At 43.9% G+C, this 25,670-nt stretch overlaps 1 protein-coding gene across 1 annotated transcript in view; it reads left to right on the forward strand.

The window, feature by feature from the left end:
• The first annotated feature begins 4,784 nt into the window (after nucleotides 1-4,784).
• Nucleotides 4,785-25,670, forward strand: part of rnf13 (ring finger protein 13) — a 43,172-nt gene continuing 22,286 nt past the window's right edge. The window contains exons 1-4 of the mRNA XM_089000808.1: nucleotides 4,785-4,959; nucleotides 11,877-12,072; nucleotides 12,202-12,282; nucleotides 20,328-20,450. Of these exons, the coding sequence (XP_088856934.1) occupies nucleotides 11,959-12,072; nucleotides 12,202-12,282; nucleotides 20,328-20,450 (318 nt within the window). The 5' untranslated portion in view covers nucleotides 4,785-4,959; nucleotides 11,877-11,958. The remainder of the gene's footprint in view (nucleotides 4,960-11,876; nucleotides 12,073-12,201; nucleotides 12,283-20,327; nucleotides 20,451-25,670) is intronic.

Raw genomic sequence — 25,670 nt, forward strand, 5'->3', positions numbered from 1 at the left:
ATTGTCCTCAAGTTGTTTGTCTTGTGAGGGAATGGGACAAGCTACACTTTAATGACAGAGGTGTTTTGTACAGAAAAACGGCAAACAGAACCCAACTACTGCTTCCTGAAAAACACAAGGTGACAGTGTTAAAAGAGCTGCATGATGAAATGGGCCACCATGGTGTAGAAAGGACTCTTTCCCTTGTAAGGGATCGTTTTTACTGGCCCTTTATGCAAAAAGAAATAGAGGACTATGTACTGAGACACCCCCCCGCTTTCCTTTCGTCACTCGAGCCCAGCCCTCGAGCCTCAAGTGACGTGACAGTTTCCTTGTGGACAGCGGGGCACAAGTAAGCCTGCTGACGCCCACCGCTGCGGACAAGATGGCAGGTGGATGCGGGCCTGCCTAGTGCGCAGCTAACGGCTCGCCCATCGCTAACTTCGGTTCCAAGTCGGTGACTGTGCGTTTCCACGGACGGGAATTACAGTGGAACTTTATTGTTGCCGCGACCACAGTTCCTATAATTGGCGCCGATTTTTTATGTGCTCACGGACTTCTTGTGGACATTGCCAACCGTCGTTTGATTGACGCCATCTCTTTCGCCACTTTTCCGTGTGAGGCCGGAGGGCTCGGGGCGTTAACGCATGCAAATTATTTAACATCGGGTAACGTTTATGAATGCCTGCTGACCGATTATCCGTCGTTAACCACACCCGCCTTTTCCAATGCCGATACTAAACACGGGGTAGAGCATTTCATTCCCACGGTTGGCCCGCCAGTTTTTGCCCGCGCTCGTCGCCTCGACGCGGCAAAATTGGCAGTGGCGAAAGGGGAGTTCGCGACGATGGAGCGCTTGGGCATCGTGAGGCGTTCCAACAGCCCGTGGGCTTCACCATTACACATGGTGCCCAAAAGTGACGGTTCTTGGCGGCCGTGCGGTGATTTTCGTCGGCTGAATAACATAACCACACATGACCGTTACCCCATCCCGCACATTCAAGATTTTTCCGCACGTTTGGCCGGCGCCGTGATCTTTTCAAAAGTAGATCTAGTTCGCGGTTATCACCAGGTGCCGGTACGGGCGGAGGATGTGCCCAAAACAGCGGTGATTACCCCCTTTGGCCTCTTTGAATTTCTCCGCATGCCTTTTGGCCTGAAGGGGGCGGCACAGACCTTCCAAAGACTGATGGACTCAGTCTTGCGAGGTCTTGATTTTGTATTTGTCTATCTAGACGACATCCTTGTGGCCAGCCCTTCACCGGAGGAACACCTGTCGCACTTAACCGAAGTTTTCAAGCGCCTTGATTCGCACGGCCTTATAGTCAACCCTGTTAAGTGCCAATTTGGTCTGTCCAAGATCGATTTCTTGGGGCATCGCATTTCTCCACAGGGCGCCATCCCCTTACCCGCCAAAGTACAAGCAGTGGTGGATTTCCCCCGCCCGGCCACAGTTAAGGCTCTGCAGGAGTTTTTGGGAATGATCAATTTTTACAACCGGTTTCTTCCTCACGCAGCCGACCTCCTACAACCCCTCTACGGCGCCTTGAGAAAAAAGAAGGCTAACGACCCCGTCGAGTGGGCACCGCAACGAGCACAATCCTTCCAACGGGCCAAGGAAGCTCTTGCGGGTGCAACTCTTCTGGTCCACCCAATCTCAACCGCACAGGTAGCTTTGACTACCGACGCGTCTGATGTTGCCGTAGGGGCGGTGGTTGAGCAGCTTGTGGAGAACGAAGAATGGCAGCCCCTTGCATTTTTCAGTCGGAAACTGCAAGATAACGAACGCAAGTACAGTGTTTTCGACAGAGAGTTGTTAGCACTCTATCTTGCAACGCGCCATTTTCGTTTCCTCCTCGAGGGGCGCCGGTTTACCGCATATGTGGATCACAAACCACTCACATTCGCCATGTCAAAGGTGACTGAACCGTGGTCGGCCCGACAGCAACGGCATTTGGCGGCCATTTCTGAATTCACAACAGACATTCAGCACGTGGCCGGCAAATGTAACCCTGTGGCCGATTGCTTGTCACGCGCGATTGTGTGTCCAGTCCAGCTCGGGGTGGATTTTTCAGAGATGGCCACCGCCCAATCTGAGGATCCGGACATCCACGAACTCAAGGCAGCAGGCACAGCCCTGAAACTTGAGAAGGTGGCACTGTGTGAAGGGGGTCCCGCTCTCCTCTGCGATGTGTCTACGGGTCGCACTCGTCCCGTGGTTCCGCAGGAGTGGTGTCGGCGAATTTTTAATTCTATTCATTCCCTCTCACACCCTGGTGTCCGGCCGTCAGTCAAACTTATTGGGGCCAAGTTCGTCTGGCCTGGGTTACGGAAGGACGTCAGGAAGTGGGCAGCTGCATGCGTGGCATGTCAGCGCGCCAAAGTCCACAGGCACACCCGAGCAAACCTAGAAACTTTTCCAATTCCGGACAGGAGATTTGACCACGTCCATGTGGATCTGGTCGGGCCCCTCCCTCCTTCGCAGGGTTGCACACATCTCCTCACCATGGTCGATCGAACAACTAGGTGGCCGGAAGCAGTCCCCCTGTCCTCCACGACCTCGGCAGATATTGCTCGTGCATTTCTGTCGTCCTGGGTCGCACGTTTCGGCACGCCATCCGATATCACTTCGGACAGAGGCCCCCAGTTTGTGTCCGAGCTCTGGTCGGCCATGGCGCAGTCCTTGGGTGTGCAGGTACACCGCACTATGGCCTACCACCCGCAGGCTAACGGGATGTGCGAACGCTTCCACCGGTCACTGAAAGCCGCGCTACGGGCCGCGCTGTCGGACGGTAACTGGGTCGACCAGCTTTCGTGGGTCCTGCTCGGGTTACGTTCGGCCCCTAAAGAAGACCTTAACGCCGCCCCCGCAGAGTTAGTGCTCGGTCAACCACTCCGCGTTCCTGGTGAATTTCTGCCTGAAGCTTCGGGTGCACCTTCATTCCCCCTTTTGCCAGCAGAGCCCCTGACTCCAGCACCAATTCACCACTGCGTCCCCAATATATTTGTTCCGTCTGCTCTTAGGTCAGCCGGTTTCGTCTTTGTGCGTCACAATGTCCACCGCTCTCCCCTCCGACCGCCGTACGACGGCCCGTTTAGAGTGCTCGAACACGGTGAAAAGAGTTTTGTGCTCGATATGGGTGGGCGGAGGGAGGGAATTTCAATAGACAGGCTCAAACCGGCTCATTTAGTTGCAGGCGAGGACGTTTCGCCGGCCCAGGCCCCACGTCGCGGACGCCCTCCGAAACCTCCAGCCTCACTGCGGCATGCCAGGGTTGAGTGTCGTTCCCCCACTGAGGTCTCGCCCGAATCACCTACACCACCTAATGACGGACTGCGTAGTCGTTGGGGCAGGCTGGTTAAGCCCCCTGCAAAATTTTCACCTTGACCTTCCTTCTGGGTGTTCTGGGGGGGGCTGTGTGGCGGGCACTAGGACCAGGCATCTCACCCAGCAGGTGCAGCGGAGGGGGCAGTTCATGTTGCATGTATTGCACTGCTTTTGCTGTTCAGTTCAGATCCACTTGTTAGCCGTTGGAATAAACACGTCTCCACATATTCATCATGTGTGCTCATTCCTCAACGGCTACAACATATTGATTTATATAGCGCTGTAACAACAGCTGAATCTGTAACAAGATGCTTAACGTGGACAGCTATCATATAGAGGAAATAATGCAGTCACAATTGGCCGAAAATGACTTATTGACCAGAGATATTACAACAGATCTGTTAGTAATGTTTAGTGGCAGACAGACAGAACAATCAAATGTTTCTTTTCCACGAGATGGATGAATGTAGATTAAAAACCCAAGTATCCACTTTTTTGTAACAATTTAGTTTGGTGGTGTGCCTTGTGATTTTGTATTTGTACTACATATAGAATACAGTATGTACCTTGGGTTGAATAAAGTTGGAAACACCACTACGATTTACAATAGTTGAACGGATAGAAACTTGACCATTGTCAACACTATTATATATTCTCTGGTATTTTGGACTCTGAAGTGGTGGTGCGCCAGGAAGTGCTTGCCAACCGGAGGAAACCCACACGCACCCGGGGAGAATGTGCAACCTCCACACAGGAAGCCCGAGAAGGATTTGAACTCATGACGTCTGTGATGTCGGCGTGCTAACCACTTGACTACCCAGCCGCCGATGTCATTTTTAATGTGTAATAATAAAAAGTAGATTGTTTTGCTAGTTCAACTTGTTTGAAACACCTTTGCTAAGACTAACCATTCATTGGACGGGAATTGCTGGTTATTTTGAGCCACCAGGCTGGCACCATGAAGCAAATTTGAAATCAGTTCATATAAGAAACAGTTCAATTGTTAATATAGTTGAATATGTGGTCCAAGACATCCGATTTTGAATGCCCGGGGGGTGACATTGACATGATTGCACAAAACACTGAAATCTTGTTATTTTTATTTTTAAGTCTTATTCTTAACATTTATACTGGAAGCCGTGTAGAGAAATGCAAATAAATTGAAAGACTATTTGGAAAGCGTTAATACAATTTAATAGAATAAATCTGTAAATCAGGGTGCAAATGTTGCCTTCTGTTTCTGTGATGTTGATTTAGGGCCAGCAGAGAAAGCCTTAGCTGTTTCTGTGATGTTGATTTAGGGCCAGCAGAGAAAGCCTTAGCAGGCATGGAGAGATACACGTACCTCAGAGTTGTTTTGGAGACCGTCACGTGTGAAGTGTTTACGTCTGCAACAATTTCCGGAAATAAATTTGATTGACAATCACTTTGCCCAACCAGAGGTGAGATATCGGACACGCGTGTGGCGGAAGTTTCTACTCACATGAATCACTAACATAGCGGACCGGAGCGGATTAGCCGTTTGTCCCCAACGTTCGAACGGTATGACGAGCATCCACGATCAATGCCGTTGCACTCAATCCTTCAAATGATTTATATGCCCCTGCGTGGAACTTCAATTGGATAAGAAAAAGCAGCGCGAAGAAATCGAGGTAAATACCTGCTCCTATAGCTAACGCGCTTTAGCACGTTCCCAGCTCCTGGTATTTTATGGTTCTACACTGCTTGTCATTTCTCACTTCTTTTGGTGAGCCCATGAGTTTGTCATCATCTTCACCTTATAATATTTAAGGTTATGATTTTGTGTGTTATACGTTTTGTCATCTTCAAAAAAAATCATAGATAATTTCAAGTCACTTGATTTTTAGTCATCTGCTTGGAACAATCATGTGCACCGTAGCTTTCGCTTCCCTTTTATTTTACTTTGAAATAGGTGTGCTGTGTCCATTTATCCATCCATCTATTTTATTGAACACTAGTAAAGACAGTAAGGATGGTTTCTGCACAATACTTTCTGCATAACTTGTTTGCAATTATATAGTAATCGATTTGAAATAGTTGACCATCGTTGCGATGATGAATTATGATCAGAGCTGTGTGACAAGGCCGCAAAAGAAAGTGTTATTTAGTCCTCTGCCCCCCATATTAACGTAGTTCTCAATTGTTATCTTTTTCTTAGAATTAAAAATAACAAAGGCGGCTTGGTAGTCGAGTGTTTAGCACACCGGCTTCACAGTGCAGAGGTCGCCGGTTCGCGTCCCGGACGGCCTAAAGAGTTTGATGGTTCTCTTTATTTGTAAGTAGGTTCGTTGTCAGATCTTCCAGGCAGATGATGCGCAGAGCTTGATCGTGGCGTAGAGTCGAGCAAGTCGTGCTGTGAAACTCTGTGCGATGCTGAGCAGGTCTCTGCGAGCGGTGCGTCTGTCTGGGTCTGAGTCCGAGATGAGTCTGAGATGATTCTGCCCCGTGGTTCGCCCAATCTCTCTGTCCCGCGACAGCTCCTTTTATACAATTTGCAAGCGTGTGCTATGCGTCAGGGTGATACGCACATCAAGGAGATCAAGGAATTGAAAGACATGAAAGTGTTGAAAGGCGCACTTCAAAATCATACACGCGTGTGACGCAACAGGGCTCCCCTCCTGGATCCGAAGTCGGTGAAAGCGATGAAGGAAAAAGAAATAAAAACAAAAGTCATTCTGCGACATGGTGAGGCCAGGCAAGATGACGGTCACCGGGCCTGGCAGGCGTCGGTGGGGTGGTTGCAGAGGAAGTTTCGTGGTGCCTGAAGTCGTTGTACGGGAGCACGGCAAAGAGTGCTCTACGACTGCCAGTTTGAGTCGATCGATGGAAACTTTCCTCACGGCCGTCGAGTCGATGCCGGAAGGTCTTCTCACCGTGAGTTGTTCGGCTGGGATCGGTCAAGTCGGAGAATCGATGAGGGATTGTGAGGACGAAGGTGCGTGGGGTTGGCCATGCTGCCGCGCACGGACAGGCCGGTCATCGGCGACGGTGGCGATGATCGCGTTGCCATGGCGCTCTGCAGGACGCTGAGGAAGAACGCTGACGTCGGCGGCCGTGTCAGCCATGAAGCGTCTTCCCGAAGTCCGATCGTGGACAGAAGCGATGTCCGACGATGTCCGATCGGGGACATATATTGATGTCCGATCGTGGACATAAGCGATGTCCGACGATGTGCGATCGTGGACATATACGATGCAGCTAGTTGCAGAGCCGCCAGGCGAACTGGACGATGTCGGCCATCAGGGTGCGGCTGGTTTCACGGTGGGGTCGGGGCGCCCACGGGTGGTGGCGGCCCATCGGGAGCTCGGCTTGAGGAGGAGGGGAAAAATGCTCCTGGCTAGCTCGCCAATAAAGAGTTTGATGGTTCTCTTTATTTGTAAGTAGGTTCGTTGTCAGATCTTCCAGGCAGATGATGCGCAGAGCTTGATCGTGGCGTAGAGTCGAGCAAGTCGTGCTGTGAAACTCCGTGCGATGCTGAGCAGGTCTCTGCGAGCGGTGCGTCTGTCTGGGTCTGAGTCCGAGATGAGTCTGAGATGATTCTGCCCCGTGGTTCGCCCAATCTCTCTGTCCCGCGACAGCTCCTTTTATACAATTTGCAAGCGTGTGCTATGCGTCAGGGTGATACGCAGGAGGAGATCAAGGAATTGAAAGACATGAAAGTGTTGAAAGGCGCACTTCAAAATCATACACGCGTGTGACGCAACAGGCCTCCCTGTGTGGAGTTTGCATGATCTGTTGTTTGCGTGTCTGTTGTTCTGCATGTTTGTCCGGTTTCCTCCCATACTCCAAAAACATGCATTGCAGGCTGATTGACCACTCCAAATTGTCCCTGGGTTTGAGTGTGAGAGTGCCCGAAGACAGCTGAGATAGGCTCCAGCACTCCCCGCGACCCTAATGAGGAATAAGCGGTACGGAAAATGGATGGATGAATAAAAATAACAATGACATTCTTTAAATGTTCTGTTAAGTATACAGTACATTGAAAATCCAATGATCAGAAAAAACTATAGTTCATATTTTATCTCCTTTACAGTTATGAAAAAAGTTTTTGTCAAAACATACATGTAAACATACAGTATATCCATCTCAAATACAATAGCATGGTGGTTCTTAAAACCAGGCTTTGGTCAAACCCTATGGGTTCAGTCAATTGGTCTCAGGGGTTCAACGGAGCCTCTGCCAGGGCGATTAAGACAAACCCGACTTAAGATATCAATTACAGTAAAGTCTCGTTATATCGATATCGGTTATATCGATAGTACCGCTTATTACGATACTATTTTCATTTCCCTTGCACATTTCTAGTCTTTTTATGTATAATTAGTACCGTTTAGTACGATACCCGGTTATGACGATAATCCGGTTATTACGGTGCTCCTTTTCATCCCCCGCCGGCCATTTTTGTTGTTTATATCGATATATCCGTCGCGCCATTGGTCAACTTGGTCACGTGTCTTATTACGTGAGCCGCCATCGGTCGCGCCATCGGTCGCGCCATTGGTCGACTTGGTCACATGATCCGCCATCGGTCGCGCTATTGGTCGACTTGGCCGTGTGACTTTGTCACGTGACACGCCATCGGTCGCGCCATTGGTCAACTTGGTCACGTGTCTTGGTTACGTGTCACGCCATCAGTCGCGCCATTGGTCGACTTGGTCAGGTGACTTGGTTACGTGCCCAGCACCCGTGTAGCAGAGCCATTTTCATTTTCAGACGCTAGCTCGTGTGTAGCAGACGAGATTGAAGTGTTTGTGTTAAAAGGTAAAAATGGGAAGCAGAAGAAGATTGATGACTTTTTTAAATTGTATACATAATACAGTAAGATGTAAGCGTTGCAGTTTCCCTGTTGTGTTATGTACATGCCCACTGTACTGTATATGAATGCAATCGTTTTTTGCAACAATGTTTCTTGTTTTGTCTGCTGAAGCGCGATGATTTTGAAAATTATTAACATTCCATACTGTGTATTAAAGGACAGCCGATGTCACTTTTTATTCAAATGCAAATAAAAATGACTTCACGCCAAGACGTCTTGCATTGCTTGTGAATCCAAACAATGGCTTCAGATTCGGATAATATGCTTTCTTGTTACACATCCAGTTATGAATATGTTTCAAATACACTGTAGTTCTGAAGATTAAAGCATACATGTTTACAATCATTAAAGAATTATATGTGCCATTTTGAGGCAACATCTCTCACCCAAAAAAAAGAGAGCTAATGGCCAGCTCCGTTTCTTATATGGCGCTTGGCTGCCCTCTTTTGGCGGCTTTTGTTTAATGCAGTTCGGCGCAGGATCGGATATATCGATAGTCCCGGTTATATCGATATTTTTTCGGACTCCCTTGAATATCGATATAACGAGACTTTACTGTAGTTATGACATGGCTATTGCTGGCTGCAGTTGGTCACATTACTATACATTGGTTGTTCAATCAGTACAGCGGGAAATTTAGTCTTCTCGATGGTCACCGTGTGATTGCTGTGAAGTATATGTCATACAATTAAAAAAAAACTATACTCATGCCATATAATTCTAATTTTAAGAAATGTGTTTTTTTTAAATGTATTGAATTAGTAAAAAAAATATATATACATTTATTTTTCACAAATGAAATGTTCGGTGAACATGGATATGAACTGGTTGTGTTCCGCACCTCTAACAAGGTTAATAAGAATCAGAATGATCAAGCCTTTAATAGTCCCACAATCGGGAAATTAGATAGATAACATTTGAACACATTCATCCTAATTGTCCAATTGCATGGCTTGTCAGATTCATGTGCTGGTAATGCTGTTCCCAATTCAGCTCTCTCATGCTTTTTTCACATTGAGCTCAGGTGTGGCCAAAGTGGCCTTGAAAAAATATTTCTAGCTGTGAATCATGTGTTGATAAATCACTGCTTCCACAATATACGAATAAACACAATGCGTCTAGCACTGTAATGTGCCTTCATGTTGAGCGGGGGGAAAGTCGCTCAAGTCAATTTCATGCCAGGAATCCCTTGTGGGTGAAACAAGTATGCAATTTCAACCCTACTTTTATAAACTAGTGTCTATTAGTTACTTTGTTGTTAGTTTAAGCAGTGTATGGCATCTGGGACAACAGCTGAATACCATAAAATAAATGGAAAAAACATAAATCTATGAATCATCCATCAATTTTTCATACCGCTTATTTCTCATTGGGGGTGGGACCCACCAGGGGTCAGCTCTGAGCCCCTTCTTATTTGCTATGGTGATGGACAGGCTGACAGACGATGTTAGACAAGAATCTCCTTGGACCATGATGTTTGCAGATGGCATCGTGATCTGTAGCGAGAACGGGGAGCAGGTGGCGGAGAAACTAGAGATCTGGAGATATGCCCTGGAAAGGAGAGGAATGAAGATCGGTCGCAGCAAGACGGAATATATGTGTGTGAATGAGAGGGATCCAAGTGCAAGAGTGATGCTACAGGGAGAAGAGATAAAGAAGGTGGAGGATTTTAAGTACTTGGGGTCAACTGTCCAGAGCAAAGGAGAGTGTGGAAAAGAGGTGAAGAAGCGTGTTTGGACTGGAGACAGTGCCGCTGAAGAAAAGACAGGAAGCAGAGCTGGAGGTAGCAGATCTGAAGATGTTGAGGTTTTCTTTGGGAGTGTAAGCGAGCTTTGCCACAAAAATGTCAGGTGTGATGTGTGATAGAAGGGTTTCGGCTAGGATGAAAGGAAAAGTGTATAAAACCGTGGTGAGACCAGCCATGATGTTTGGACTGGAGACAGCGCCACTGAAGAAAAGACAGGAAGCGGAGCTGGAGGTAGCAGAGCTGAAGATGTTGAGGTTTTCTTTGGAAGTGACCAGTTTGGATAGGATCAGGAATGAGTACATTAGAGGGACAACTCATATTAGAGGCTTTGGAGAGAAAGTCAGAGAGGCCAGACTGAGATGGTTTGGACATGTCCAGAGGAGAGAGGGTGACTATATCGGCAGAAGGATGCTGAGCCTTAAACTGCCAGGCAGGAGACCGAAAGGAAGACCAAAGAGGAGGTTTATGGATGTGGTCAAGGAAGACATGAAGGTATTTGGTGTGAGAGAAGAGGATGCACAAAACCGGGTTAGATGGAGGGCATTGATTCGCTGTGGCGACCCCTGAAGGGAAAAGCCGAAGGGAAAAGAAGAAGAGGGGTGTTTATTTCCCAGAAACAATCTGATGATAAAGTTATTCACATAAATATTAGTGAATGCTACAAAATAGGGTATTTATAGGAAAAGAATGGGGTGGTTTTATGAACACTGGGCAACAAAGCCTCACTTTCCTTAAATATGATATACAGTTGAACTTCAGTGCTTGGTCAGTAACCACCGAATGCTCTGGGTGGAGTAACTCCACTGGAGTTGCTGTATTTTATTAACATGATCTAAAATTAAACGTACCGTGCCTATGGAGGGTGACACACTCGGGCCAAGGGCACTGCTAGCTCATGGTACTGTATACTTACAGGCATTTGTAATTGTCGAAACTTTAAAAGGATTATGACAAGGAAGCACACCCTCAGGTTAGGAAAGTGTGGCGGCTGGCTTGTTGCACAACCGTGAATTTAACTGGGTTATAATGTCTTTAATACAGTGTTCATGGCACTGTCACGAATCATGAATCACCCTATGGCCACTGCTGACAAAAAAAAAATCTCTGAGGCCGAAAGTATATGAGCCACTACTCACCCCCCCCCCCCCCCACTTCTAATACACTTACCATACTTGAACGCAAGTATGGCTTTGCTCTGTATTACTGTGGTGATCAGGGTATTGAAAGAAGGTAGGCGGCTTTCTGGCTTACAAGTGAAATCGGCAGCTCGAAGTGAAAAAAATATATTTGTATTATTACAGTAAAGTCTCGTTATATCGATATCGGATATATCGATAGTCCCGGTTATATCGATACAATTTCTATGCACGCACGGAGAAAATTACATGCAAACAGGGTCGGATATATCGATAGTCCCGGTTATATCGATATTTTTTTGGACTCCCTTGAATATCGATATAACGAGACTTTACTGTATTATTAAAGTTGTGTATTGTATTTTTTACTGCTGGAGGAAACACAAATAATCTTTTGGAATTACTCCTTCTTTGTTACTCATAACACATATGAAATATGTCAGCAATTTATAGTTATCCATTCATGTTGGATCATTTCCATGCAGTCTTTGGGCAAGGTACACCCTGAACTGATTGCCATCCAATCACAGGGCACATAAAGAAGATTATTATTATTATTATTATTATTATTATTATTATTATTATTATTATTATTATTATTATTATTATTATTATTATTATTGTTGATGTTGTTAAAGACCGCTGAATATCTATTGATAGATAAATATATAAGGTATATAAATCTGAATAGATGATTTGTTTAATTATACTTTCTGCCATCCAGTGTAATAACATTTAATTGTTCTTTCACTAGTCACAAGGCATAGATGAGCAATGTCTTTGGAAATATATATATTTTTAAAGTAGTCCTAAATTTTCTTTTAAAAAGGTTTGTTTTTTTTCCTGTAGGCAAGATCAACACACTGTCTCGCAGTGTGGTTTAATGAGGGAGCGGTGCAGCACCAGGTGAACATTGCAACGGGATGCCAAGATGCTGCTGTCCCTGGGGATGCTGATGCTGTCAGCCATGCAGATCTACACCATCTTCACCATCCAGCTCTTTGCTTTCCTCCACCTGCTGCCTGTGGAAGCCGACATTGCAGCTGTGAGTAACTCTCAATGCGAAAGCCTCCTGTAAGACTGCAGTTTAAAATTTGTCCACAGCCTTTTTGGAATAATACTATGTCCATCTCAAGTCAGTGTCCTAAGTAAAATATTCTGAACCTTCTTTCAGTACTCATTTGAGAACAAAACCAAGACTTTTGATGACCTCCCGTCGAGGTTTGGATATCGACTACCTAGCGATGGATTGAAGGTGAGTCTGAAAGCATTTGAGGTATATTCTTGTGCATCCAACACAATCCATTCCACGGAATAAGATTCCTTGAAAAAATATATTGATAAATTAAAAAAAAATTATCTCTCCCATGGTCAACATGGTACTTTCGTAAGATATTGTTTAACTTTTATAGCATCAGTCACAGAATCAAAAAAGGTTAACCCCGATAGGCTGTAAAAAACATGCCAAAGCAACAAGTGGTTTTGTATTCACTCAAAGAAAAAAACCAATTTCTGCATCATTTTTATTTTTCTTGAAACATGCCTGAAGCAGTGCCTTTTGCATCATAAGGCAACATAAGACTGATGATTCTCCTCAGGGCAACAGGCGGCCAAACAAAGCCTTCTCTGTTTTCATATGCACAACTGCTGCTGTGTACACTTGCCTTGCCACACGTTTCCAAAACAGCAACACGAGTTTCAAGCCACGGAACGGAATGCTCTGCTTTGTGGCATCTGATTATTATTTCTTTTAAATTAGTGCTGGGGATCAAATAATGAAAAATAACAGCACAACACAAACTTTGTGTTGCAAATTATGATAGAGGTTTTGCTGCTATTTGACCCACATACGAAATAACCGGAAAGATAGGCTATTTGAAGACTTTAAATTGGCCTGTAACAGTCCAGGGTTCTTTATCTGTATTTACTCTGATTAACGGGGTAACACTACCAGAAGCAGTAGGGTCATTTGGGATATTCTCTAGCTCATCTGTGACCTTGAACAGGTGTGCGGACTTGGGCTCAGGTGGTGTTTATTTATTTATTTAGTTTGTTTATGTTTATTTATTTATTTATTTATTTATTTGTTTGTTTGTTTGTTTATGATGCAATGGGTCAGGTCATTGATAGATGACAGCGATGTTGTGCTGTTCCATCAGAATTAGATGGACCCTTTGGGTTTTTAACTACCAGGGCTTCCCACGGTAACAATGGCAAATGCATCTTGCCGACCAAGGTGTGGCCTACTCATGCATATAACTCCCAGGAATAGTCCTATTGCTCGTTTCCGTTCAGTCATCTAGCAACCAGCAACCATGATGGGCACGTTTGCGCTGGGCCGCCATGTCCGTTCCGTCCTGCAACCCACCCTCGGCCAGGTTGGGCACCTTGAAAACAAAGTGCAATGTGTAAGCGCTTTAACATGAGTGTCCAGTCCATCCACATGAGTGCTTTGTTTCAAGCTCTCAGGCTCTTTTATACAGAGACCTCACATCAGAGCCGCATCAGAGCTGCAGCAGAACGTCCCTCTCTAAGAAGGACTACACGATTTATGCAGAACCCTGCAAAGGAGCAGTATTGCTGTTGATTGTGTGTGATATTTACATACCAAGCCGGCATTGCTGGTGCAATTACAGTTTATATATATATATATATATATATATATATATATATATATATATATATATATATATATATATATATATATATATATATATATATATATGTTTATAGAACGGATTTTGCACATCTACATTTCCACAGTATACAGTTGACATTTTTATTTTGTTATGCTTAGAATATCTTGTTTTCTATCCTTTCACTCCCACCCCAACCCCATCCCTCTTCAATTGCTGCTGTGGCCTGCAAATTTCCCCATTGCGGGACGAATAAAGGTATTCTGATTCTGATTCTGATATATATATATATATATATATATATATATATACATATATACCTCCAGCGGGTGAGGCAAGTCCTCAGAAGCCAGCTCAATGGCAAGAACAAGACCCGGGCAATAAACAGCTATGCCCTGCCAGTGATCAGATACCCTGCAGGAATAATAAGGTGGCCAAAGGAAGAGATTCAGACCACGGATGTTAAGACCCGAAAACTCCTCACCATGCACGGAGGGTTCCATCCCAAGTCCAGCACCCTGAGACTGTACACAAGCCGTAAGGAAGGAGGCCGGGGACTAGTGAGTGTGAGAGCCACTGTCCAGGATGAAACATCCAAGCTCCATGAATACATCAAAGAGAAGGCTCCAACGGATGATGTACTCAGAGAATGTCTCAGTCAATGGGGAACAGAGGATGAGGTGCTGGAAGAGGGACAATCATGGGAGGAAAAGCCCCTACACGGGATGTACCACCGAACCATAGCAGAAGTGGCTGATCTCAAGAAGTCCTATCAGTGGCTAGAGAGGGCTGGCCTAAAGGACAGCACAGAGGCACTCATCCTGGCTGCCCAAGAGCAGGCCCTGAATACCAGAGCCATAGAGGCAGGGATATACCACACCAGACAAGACCCAAGGTGTAGGTTGTGCAAAGAGGCCCCTGAGACAATCCAACACATAACTGCAGGGTGTAAGATGCTGGTAAGGAAAGCCTACATGGAGCGCCATAACCAGGTGGCTGGCATAGTCTACCGAAACATCTGTGCGGAGTATGGACTGGAAACCCCAAGGTCAAAATGGGAAACACCTCCCAAGGTGGTGGAGAATGACCGAGCAAAGATCCTGTGGGACTTCCAGATACAGACCGACAAGATGGTAATGGCCAACCAACCAGATATCGTGGTCATAGATAAAGGGCAAAGGAAAGCCGTTGTCGTGGATGTAGCGGTCCCGAGTGATGGAAACATCAGAAAGAAGGAACATGAGAAAATCGAGAAATACCAAGGGCTCAGAGAGGAGCTGGAGAGAGCCTGGAAGGTAAAGGTGACAGTCGTGCCTGTGGTGGTCGGAGCACTTGGGGCAGTGACCCCCAAACTCGACGAGTGGTTGCAACAGATCCCGGGAACAACATCGGATATCTCGGTCCAGAAAAGCGCAGTGCTGGGAACAGCACGAATACTGCGCAGAACCCTCAAGCTTCCTGGCCTCTGGTAGCGTCAGTTTCTAGTGTGAAGTATCAAATACAACAATGGCGGGAGAAGTGAGTGCCAAGGTACTTATCCGAGCGGTACGTTGTTTTCACCTTTTCAAATTTTAGTTCAAATGCTGTACTTCAAATTCGACATTTTATAGGTCATTACAATGTCTACCAATTGCTGGCTTTACTTAAAGGACAACCGAAAAATGACTTAAAGTGTCTAAAAAGTACTTCAATTTGAAACCGGAAGTGGCCAATTTCAGAAGGTCCCGCCCCCATGTTCGTGGTGTCACGGCAAGACGTCCTGCCTTGCTCGAGAATCAAAACAATTGCTTCAGATTCGGAGAATATGCTTTCTTATTAGGCATCCAGAATTTATTCCGTGTCATATTGAGGGGGGAAATATAGCACCGAATGTGTGTCATCGGGGGGGGTGTAGCACCGAAAAGAGGCAGAAGAGGGTGACAAAGCTCCGTGGAAAGCTCTGTGGAAACGGGCTGATAAATTCCTTACAATTTTTGTCAGTGAATATCAAATAGATGCTTGGTGCCACACACAAGGTTTGACCATCGCGTTATGTGTTTTCCTTCTAATTTCGCCATCAACACGGATCAACACGAAGTTTTCTGACCAAACAAAGTATTGCAAAATGCATTGAGGTGATGCAAGGTATGTCCTTGCTCGCTGAGGGGCGTTCCTTCAGTGACGTAGGGTGAAGACTCGTCACCAACTCAAAAACAAGACTTCCGGGATATTCAACACGAGTCTTAAAACATAAAATATAGCTATATGCGGTGGAATCTTTGTAAAATACGCTCAATAGAAGTAATTTGAAGCCATTTTACAAATTATGCACACAACTTGTCCGGAGACGTCGGTTGTCCTTGAATAGTATGTTGTCAATATGTATTATATTGTGTTTTTTCCCTTTTTAACAAATGCAAAACAAGGGGGCTTCCATATAGACAATAAAATATTTTTTTCTCGCACTTCAATGTTAAGGTGGCACATGCGGATGTCAAACCGGTGGCATTTAATGTTTTATTTTTAAATCGTTCAATAATATTCTGCAAAATTACAAAAAATCTTCACCTGCTTCACAGAACAATTATGAATAGACAGTAATTCTGAACAGCAGCTCTTCTTAATATTTTAATTGCTTTGTAGATATTCTGCAAAACATTGCACAACAATATTCTACGGTAATATTTAACAGTGAAGAACTTAAAATCCGTTTTTTTTCATTGATTTTTGCGACTGTTTCTGACTATGGCAAATGTGTCCTTTCGGGGATATACGTATCTGCAAAGTTTGATGTAGAGCATGCAAAGGTCTACCATTTGTAGCTAATACAGTACAAAATTCTTTCATTCACCTTTCAAACCGCTTAATCCCCACAAGGGTCACGGGGGAGGAGGATGGGTGCTGGAGCCTATTCCAGCTATCTTTGGGCAGTGGGTGGCGGACACCCTGAACCGGTTTTCAACCAATCAGGACATAGTCAGACAAACAACCATGCTCACTCACACTCACACCTAAGGACAATTTAGTTCAGTCAGTCTTCCATGCATGTTTTTGGAAAGTGGGAGGAGACTCAAGTGCCCAGAGTTAAAACACTCAGGCATGGAGAGAACATGCAAAATACAACAGCAGTCAGAATGGAAAAAAAAATCTTCCTTCTATTTATACTAATTTAGCATTTTAACACTTCTGTTCTCAGATGTACCCAAAATGTCTTATGGTTTGTGTGATAGTGGTATATATGTAACGGAGTTGTGCGCTTAGATTATTAAATTATGAAGGAAGTGACGCAACGGCGCACAGTGTGGCACTATGTCCCGCCCATAGTTTCCAGAACAATCTCGAGGAGATTCAGGTTAATCACAAGACGAAACCCATGCGACTTCACCCATCCCTTCTGCCATACTGTGTTGCAGAAATAAAAGAAATAAAAAGACACATCCACGCGTCTCGTCTTCATTAATACGGCAGCATCGTGGAGATGAAGACAGTCACTGTTGTGACACCCGTCTCATATAGACGCGAAAAAAAGAAAATGGGCACGGGCACATGCAATAAAAGTGTCTTGCTTTTTTTCCCCAATAATGCACCAAGGCTGCCACTCGCTCATTTCCTTGCAACATCCTGTGTTTCCTTATTTGGACACTTCAGCACGATCCTTTTTTCACCTACTGTAGAGCCTTATATGGCCTACAAGGGGCGGTATTGCCATAGTTTCGACGGTCATTAGGGCAATAAAGCAGGAACACAGTGACGTCAGTGCGCGCCAGACAAGGAGAATGAAGCGATGGTGTCAACTAAGGACAAAGAAAAAGTGATGGTGTCAAGAAAAAAAAAGGGAGGCGGGGAGAGTGGTGGCGGCCAGGAGCTTCGTTAATTACTCACATCCTGTGCTTGATTTTAAAGATGAAAAAAAGAACTTGTTTTTGGTCAATTTTGGAGTTTGTGTGTGTCTGTGTACGTGTGAGATTTGCAGTTATTTTTTGTGTTATCTTGAAGGGTGCTTGACTTATCAACGCTTCCTGTTGAAACCAATTGACACACACTTATACACTCCCCTGCCGCTCACACATGCATATATATATATATATATATATATATATATATATATATATATATATATATATATATATATATATATATATATATATATATATATGCATGGCAGGCAGATTGACCACTCCAAATTGTCCCTAGGTGTGAGAGTGACTGTTGTATGTCTTTGTGTGCTATGCTGGCAACCAATTCAGGGTGTCCCCTGCCTCGTGCCCGAAGACAGCTGAGATAGGCTCCAGCACCCCCCGTGACCCTAATGAGGAATAAGCTGTACGGAAAATGGATGGATGGATATACAGTTTGTATATAAAAAAAATAAAATTCTCGTCTCACCCCACCATGTGTGGTGTCTGTCCCTCATTTTAGCTCGGGTCCTCTACCAGAGGCCAGGAAGCTTGAGGGTTCTGCGCAGTATCCGTGCTGTTCCCAGCACTGCACTTTTCTGGACCGAGATATCCAGTCTATCGCATATCGTATGGACGAGATGCGATATGCGATATATATATATAAAAAAAAAAAAATCCTCGTCTCACCCACCATGGGTGGTGTCGGTCCCCATTTCAGCTCGGGTCCTCTACCAGAGGCCAGGAAGCTTGAGGGTTCTGCGCAGTATCCGTGCTGTTCCCAGCACTGCGCTTTTCTGGACCGAGATATCCAATGTTGTTCCCGGGATCTGTTGCAACCACTCGTCGAGTTTGGGGGTCACTGCCCCGAGTGCTCCGACCACCACAGGCACGACTGTCACCTTTACCTTCCAGGCTCTCTCCAGCTCCTCTCTGAGCCCTTGGTATTTCTCGATTTTCTCATGTTCCTTCTTTCTGATGTTACCATCACTCGGGACCGCTACATCCACGACAACGGCTTTCCTTTCCCCTTTATCTATGACCACGATATCTGGTTGGTTGGCCATTACCATCTTGTCGGTCTGTATCTGGAAGTCCCACAGGATCTTTGCTCGGTCATTCTCCACCACCTTGGGAGGTGTTTCCCATTTTGTCCTTGGGGTTTCCAGTCCATACTCCGCACAGATGTTTCGGTAGACTATGCCAGCCACCTGGTTATGGCGCTCCATGTAGGCTTTCCCTGCCAGCATCTTACACCCTGCAGTTACGTGTTGGATTGTCTCAGGTGCCTCTTTGCACAACCTACACCTTGGGTCTTGTCTGGTGTGGTATATCCCTGCCTCTATGGCTCTGGTGTTCAGGGCCTGCTCTTGGGCAGCCAGGATGAGTGCCTCTGTGCTGTCCTTTAGGCCAGCCCTCTCTAGCCACTGATAGGACTTCTTGAGATCAGCCACTTCTGCTATGGTTCGGTGGTACATCCCGTGTAGGGGCTTTTCCTCCCATGATTGTCCCTCTTCCAGCACCTCATCCTCTGTTCCCCATTGACTGAGACATTCTCTGAGTACATCATCCGTTGGAGCCTTCTCTTTGATGTATTCATGGAGCTTGGATGTTTCATCCTGGACAGTGGCTCTCACACTCACTAGTCCCCGGCCTCCTTCCTTACGGCTTGTGTACAGTCTCAGGGTGCTGGACTTGGGATGGAACCCTCCGTGCATGGTGAGGAGTTTTCGGGTCTTAACATCCGTGGTCTGAATCTCTTCCTTTGGCCACCTTATTATTCCTGCAGGGTATCTGATCACTGGCAGGGCATAGCTGTTTATTGCCCGGGTCTTGTTCTTGCCATTGAGCTGGCTTCTGAGGACTTGCCTCACCCGCTGGAGGTATTTGGTCGTAGCCGCTTTCCTTGTTGCTAATTCGAGGTTGCCATTGGCCTGTGGTACCGAGGTACTTGTAGCTGTTTTCAATGTCTGCTATTGTTCCTTCAGTGAGTGAGACCCCTTCAGTGTGGACTACCTTGCCCCTCTTAGTCACCATCCGACTACATTTCTCCAGCCCGAATGACATTCCGATATCACTGCTGTAGATCCTGGTTGTGTGGATCAGGGAGTCTATGTCCCTTTCGCTCTTAGCATACAGCTTGATGTCATCCATGTAGAGGAGGTGACTGATCGTAGCTCCATTTCTTTATTATATATATATATATATATATATATATATATATATATATATATATATATATGGGATATGCATTTACCAGAGACCTCACCAGTCAATCGTAGAGCACCTATAGACAAGCAGCCTTTCACTCTCATAAGCACGCGCACCTGTGGAAAAAGTTTCCTTTGGTGAACCTAATGTGCATGTTTTTGTAATGGAGAAGAAAGCCGGAGTTCCACTAGCCGGCCCGCACAAGCAGCTTAACAATATTTGATCTCAGAATCTCTCACCTGCAAGACAGAAATGCTAACCATCTTATTGACTGTACCAACCACCATAACCTACACGCAAATTTAAACCATTTGAAATGAAGTAAAACATAAAACATTATGACTAGCTGTATGCAACATACTAGCTGTCTGTTGCAATATATTGATGATTAAGTATACATAGGGTGGCTGAGTAGTCTAGTGGTTAACATGTCGAGTTCACAGTGCAGAGGTATCAAGTTCAATGCCAGCTCCGGCCTTTCTGGGTCCTCTGGTTTCCTCCCACATTCCAAAACATGCATAAAAAAAAGTAAAAGCAATTTTTGATGTGATGATAAATATTAATTGTCATCCCCACAGGGCTTCCTGATTGATGCACGACCAGCAAATGGTTGCCAGCCTATTGAGCCCCCGCCCAGAGACAACTTGACGGGTGCCTTCGTTGTCCTAATCAAACGCTTCGACTGCAACTTTGATATTAAGGTTTGTCATTTATTGCTGCTTGGATGGGATATGCATATGTGAAATACAGTGGTACCTTGACTTCGAAGCAGCTGCTGGATGATATGGGTTCTGCATAATGAATTCCAGAAATGACATATATTTGTTTAAAATAGCCCCACTGCAAATATGTCTAGAGTAGAAAAATATTTGTCACGATATACAATGTGAATTTCAGAAAGAATCAGAATCATCTTTATTGGCAAGTATGTAGAACACACAAGGAATTTGTCTCCGGTAGAACACGCTGCAATAGTATTATAGAAATATAAGAAAAATTGAGGCACGATACAGTTCTATTTGGGTTACTGTTTAGAGAGTTAATTGTTTGGGGGAAGACGCTGTTTAAATGTCTGCTGGATTTGGTGCGCATTGATCGGTAGCGCCTGCCTGATGGGAGTAGCTGGAAAAGGTGGTGGGCAGGGTGCGAAGGTTCCAGTAGGATTTTCAATAAAAACATTTTTATTGTTTGATTCAAAACTCTTTACTTCAGCAAAAAATACCGCTCAAAGTTAAAACATTGTTCCTCAAATGAAGTAATTGGTTAGCAAAACTACCAAAAAATTCAAGAAAAACTACAAAAAAATCAACTGAGCTTTGTCCATTGCAACTGCCCTTTAAGGTCCACTTCCAACAGACAAATAAAGCACTGATCGCACTTCATAAAACTATTTTATTTCTCTTTTATTCTAATTGTGTCAATTATAGTGCTATATTTTATGTAATAGGGGGAAAATGGATTAAACGTGAGTGTAATGAGTTTGGAGCTGAGAGCAATTCAAACCTTTAAGTCAAGATGCCATGACCCAATACATCTGTTTCTATATATTTAATCAATTAATTTACCTACTGAAAAGCAAATTATTATTATTATTATTATTATTATTATTATTATTATTATTATTATTATTATTGTTGTTGTTGTCATTGTTGTTATTGTTGCATTATGTTAACAGCTAATATGTTCCACTTGTCAGTATTTAGTGTTTGAGGTTTAGCTTGTCTGAAACCATAGCACAAAAACAGGAAGTGGGCCCTTCTCTCAAACCAACACTTTGCTCATGATTGTCTTGACTTTCACAATGATTGGCAGCTTAACAACTTCAATTCTTTTTATTTGTATGAATTCTGAAAATGCCAAGAATTAATGTAGATTAAATTTGATTAAATAATTCTTGTTGAAAACGTTAACCCTTTCAAACAATTCAACACAAAACATTTGAATACTAGTTTGATGTTACTGATATATAAACTTTGTTATTTTACAATGTTGTCCTGATCATCCCGATCAATCATATAACATATATAATAATACATAGAAAGCTACTAAGATCGTCCACCAAGACTAAACACATTTAAAAAGTGAAAACAATCCACAAAGTTGTGTTTTGGGGTTTTTATTCGTCAATGTGTTAGTACAAGGGTGTCAAAGTCATTTTTTGCCGCAGGCCACATTGTAGTTATGGTTTCCTCTCGAGGGCCGTTATGAATTTGGGGAACCCATTAGAATGTTTAAATCCCTTCAAATATTACATATAGAACACACAGCAAATTAATGAATAACTCGTTTTCAAATCTGAAGTCAAGAATATTGACTTTTATTGTGGCTGACATCCAAAAATATGAAATTTTGGCTCAGATTTTAGCAATCACCATGGAATTTAACATGTTTGATTTGCTTTCGCGGGCCCAAAAAAAATTATGTGGCGGGCCGGATTTGGCCCACGGGCCTTGACTTTGACACCTGTGTGTTAGTAGGATGAGGAATAGACAATTCTGTGGCATGGATGGTGCTATGGATGCCACGGTGACTTGTATTCCAGAAATAAAGAATGACCAGCTACCGTAATTCATATCCCTTTTGACACCGTTCAGGTTATCTACAGTTATCTGAAGTAAATTTTTCAAAATGCCTAAGCTTTGCTTGGTTGCAGTCTTTTCCGTGTTTAGTCTTCATCATCCTCTGTTAAAAGATATCCAAGGTGTGAATTAAAAAGGAGTGGGAGAAAGGTGAGGGTTAAACACTGGAAGAGGAGGTATGAATAATTGTTGCGAGATGAGCAAAAGCATGCTGCATCTTGGCAGCCTCTCCTCATCCGTGTTGTATCGCACTTGTCTCTTTGCGCCTTCTCGCATATAGAAGCTTCACCCATCCTCATTCATTCATTCATTCATTCATTTAGAATGTTCTGTTTTTTTTACATGTGATTCCACGGTACATTGAAGCCTATTTGCCTATTCCACTCTTTCCTCTTTTGTGACCAAACCAGCCGTACAGCCTTATAAGGCCTTACTGCAGTATGTACGCACACACATAGACACATTTTCTTGTTGTAAACCATTGACTCAAGGCCGAGCCACCCCCGCCCTCAGCAGACTAGTTATGCACACACATAATACACACAGGCATTCAAAAGTCAAGTTTTAGTCAAAATGTCCTCACATTCCTTAAACCTTTAAACAACAAAACCCCTCCTAAGAGACAGAGACACACTGGCTAGAGTGTAAACCAATTCTATCTCCCAAATCTGATATGCGTTGACACTCACGCCTAACTTGATGGTTGGCATTTACACGCCTCACCATTTTGGTCAGATTGGTACATTTGGCTCTATTTGTCTGTTCTTAGATGAAACAAACCACAACATGGACAAGGAATTTCTCTCCAAAAGATTTTTGCCTGTGGTTGTTATTTAAATGAAATGTATTATTATTATTATTATTATTATTATTATTATTATTATTATTACTTGTGACTGTAAAGTGACCTTGACAGTTTTGAAAGGCGCTTACAAATGAAATGTATTATTATTATTATTATTATTATTATTATTATTATTATTGTAAAAATTGAAACTCCTTCACAGGAAGAGCTCATTAGCCAGGTTACAAATTCATCAGTTCATGGAAGAGACAATGTTTTATTGCTTACAGCTGTTCGCGCTTGGAGCGCCCAGGGGCGTGGTATTCTAATTAAGAAAGCTATGTTTTACTAGAAGGTCTGTTTGTGATGTAATGTAAGGAAAGCGATGCCCATTTCACGGTAAGATCAGAGCATTGTCATCAAATGGTGAGTATAGTTTTTACTTTTTTGAATGTTGCTGTGCCGATGACCATTTTGTGTTTTGGTGCCTTTTACTGAGCGAGGTGCTTGTTCTGTAGCCACAAAGGAACATAAGTCTTCTTGTGCCGGTCCCAAGCCCGGATAAATACAGAGGGTTGTGTCAGGAAGGGCATCCGACGTAAAAGCTGGCCAAAACAAACATGCGGATCATACCTCTAAACATGGAGGACACTGATTTGCTGTGGCGACCCCTTGAATGGAAAAGCCGAAAGGAAAAGAAGTTGTTATTTTATGATGCCCAGTTCAATATACCTGAAATAAGTTTTATCCTGTTGGCTTTACACACAGGTTAATCCTATGTCATTTGCGTGGGATCCTGGTGTGCTTCTCCTGTTGCATGGGCCTTCAGGGGGCACTATGGTGCACATATGCAAATACAGATTAGCTGAAAACGAGAGAAGACAATAATAATAATGATCATGATCATGATAATGATAATCTTCTTCTTTTCCTTTCGGCTTTTCCCTTCAAGGGGTCGCCACAGCAAATCAGTGTCCTCCATCTTTAGAGGTTTGATCCGCATGTTTGTTTTGGCCAAGCGTTTACGTCGGATGCCCTTCTTGACACAACCCTCTGTATTTATGGGACGATAATGATAATGATAATAATAAATTTCATTTATAAGCGTATTTCAAAACTCTCAAGGACACTTTACAGTCACACAATGGTGTTTGAGTTTTAAAACTAGATTGTTTTTCACCTGAAGGAAAGATTATGTCTTCAAATACCTGTACACTTACATTTAATCTTTCTGGATACAGTATGTTGATGTGCCTTTTTGTGGCCTGTTTGTGTTCGTTATAAGTTTGCACTGCTACAGCAATGCTATTTGCTAGCTCGCTTGTAGCGTTGTGCATCTTGTGTTGAGGACATTAAGCTTGCTGAAAGAAAATGTTTTTTTTTTTTTGTAAGATAAAGTATGTATTTGGATTAATATACGTGTGTATTTCTCTTCTATATATTTATTTTAACAGTAAACTTTAATTGGAATGACTGCCAATAAACTATTTGAAGCATGCATACACAGACACTTTTTAAAGAACTGCTTGCTATGCAGCAAATGACACACCACAGGCTCTTGAGGAGGACAATACAGCATAGTATGTTTAAGACAAGCGTGAGTTAGTAGAATCGGAGTGTTTTGGGCTGGGGATGAGCATGAGTATGCATATTTACTTTTAGTAATGTACCAGATAGGAAGAGCAGCTATCCCTGACTTTGATGTACCTAAGAGCTAACACAGCAATCTATGTACATCACAGTTTCATATTCGTCCCGCTTCTCTTTGGGTTATGTTTGTATGGATGTGTCAGCACTCAATATTGCCACCCCCATGTTATTTCCAGAGAACCTCTCTCTTAATACATTAGCTGTTACCAACCAATGAGTCAACGTTATAATGGACCTGTTGCTTTAATGGACAATAATAGAGAATTGTGTCCACTTAACCTTCTTTGAAGTGTGAGCACTTCCGCGTGTTCACTCGTGTGTGTGTGTGTGTGTGTGTGTGTGTGTGTGTGTGTGTGTGTGTGTGTGTGTGTGTGTGTGTGTGTGTGTGTGTGTGTGTGTGTGTGTGTGTGTGTGTGTGTGTGTGTGTGTGTGTGTGTGTGTTAGATGGCATTCCTTCTTTTTTTAGAAAACAAACCAGAGGAAAGGGGGTTTTCCTTCCTCTATACAGATTTTTTTATGGATTTGGGGGGGGGGGGGTTGGGGCGGCACATGACATCAGTGACCTCTATGCAAGAGAAGGGGGGTTAAACAGGAAACTGGTCCCCCCCTTCTCATAGCGTCTTTTTCTCTTCCTTCATTGTCAGAGTTGACTGTTCTCCTTGCATACACTTTCAAGTTTATACACATTGAGACATAATGTTCTAGTTATGCAACATGTACAGCCGAGGCCAAATGTTTTGACACACAGATTTGCTGGCATGTGACTGACAAACAAGCCAGATTTGAATATTTTCTTTGCCTCACAATTAAAGTCAGCAATATACTCCTCCAGCAATCTTCGGATATCTCCTTAAACTTCAAGACAATGTTAAAACAGCTCAGTCCTCTTCTCAAATGGAGGGGCAACT

This window comes from Hippocampus bargibanti, linkage group LG07 (assembly GCF_051943395.1).
Source record: "Hippocampus bargibanti isolate YZ-2025 linkage group LG07, ASM5194339v1, whole genome shotgun sequence".
NCBI lineage: Eukaryota > Metazoa > Chordata > Actinopteri > Syngnathiformes > Syngnathidae > Hippocampus > Hippocampus bargibanti.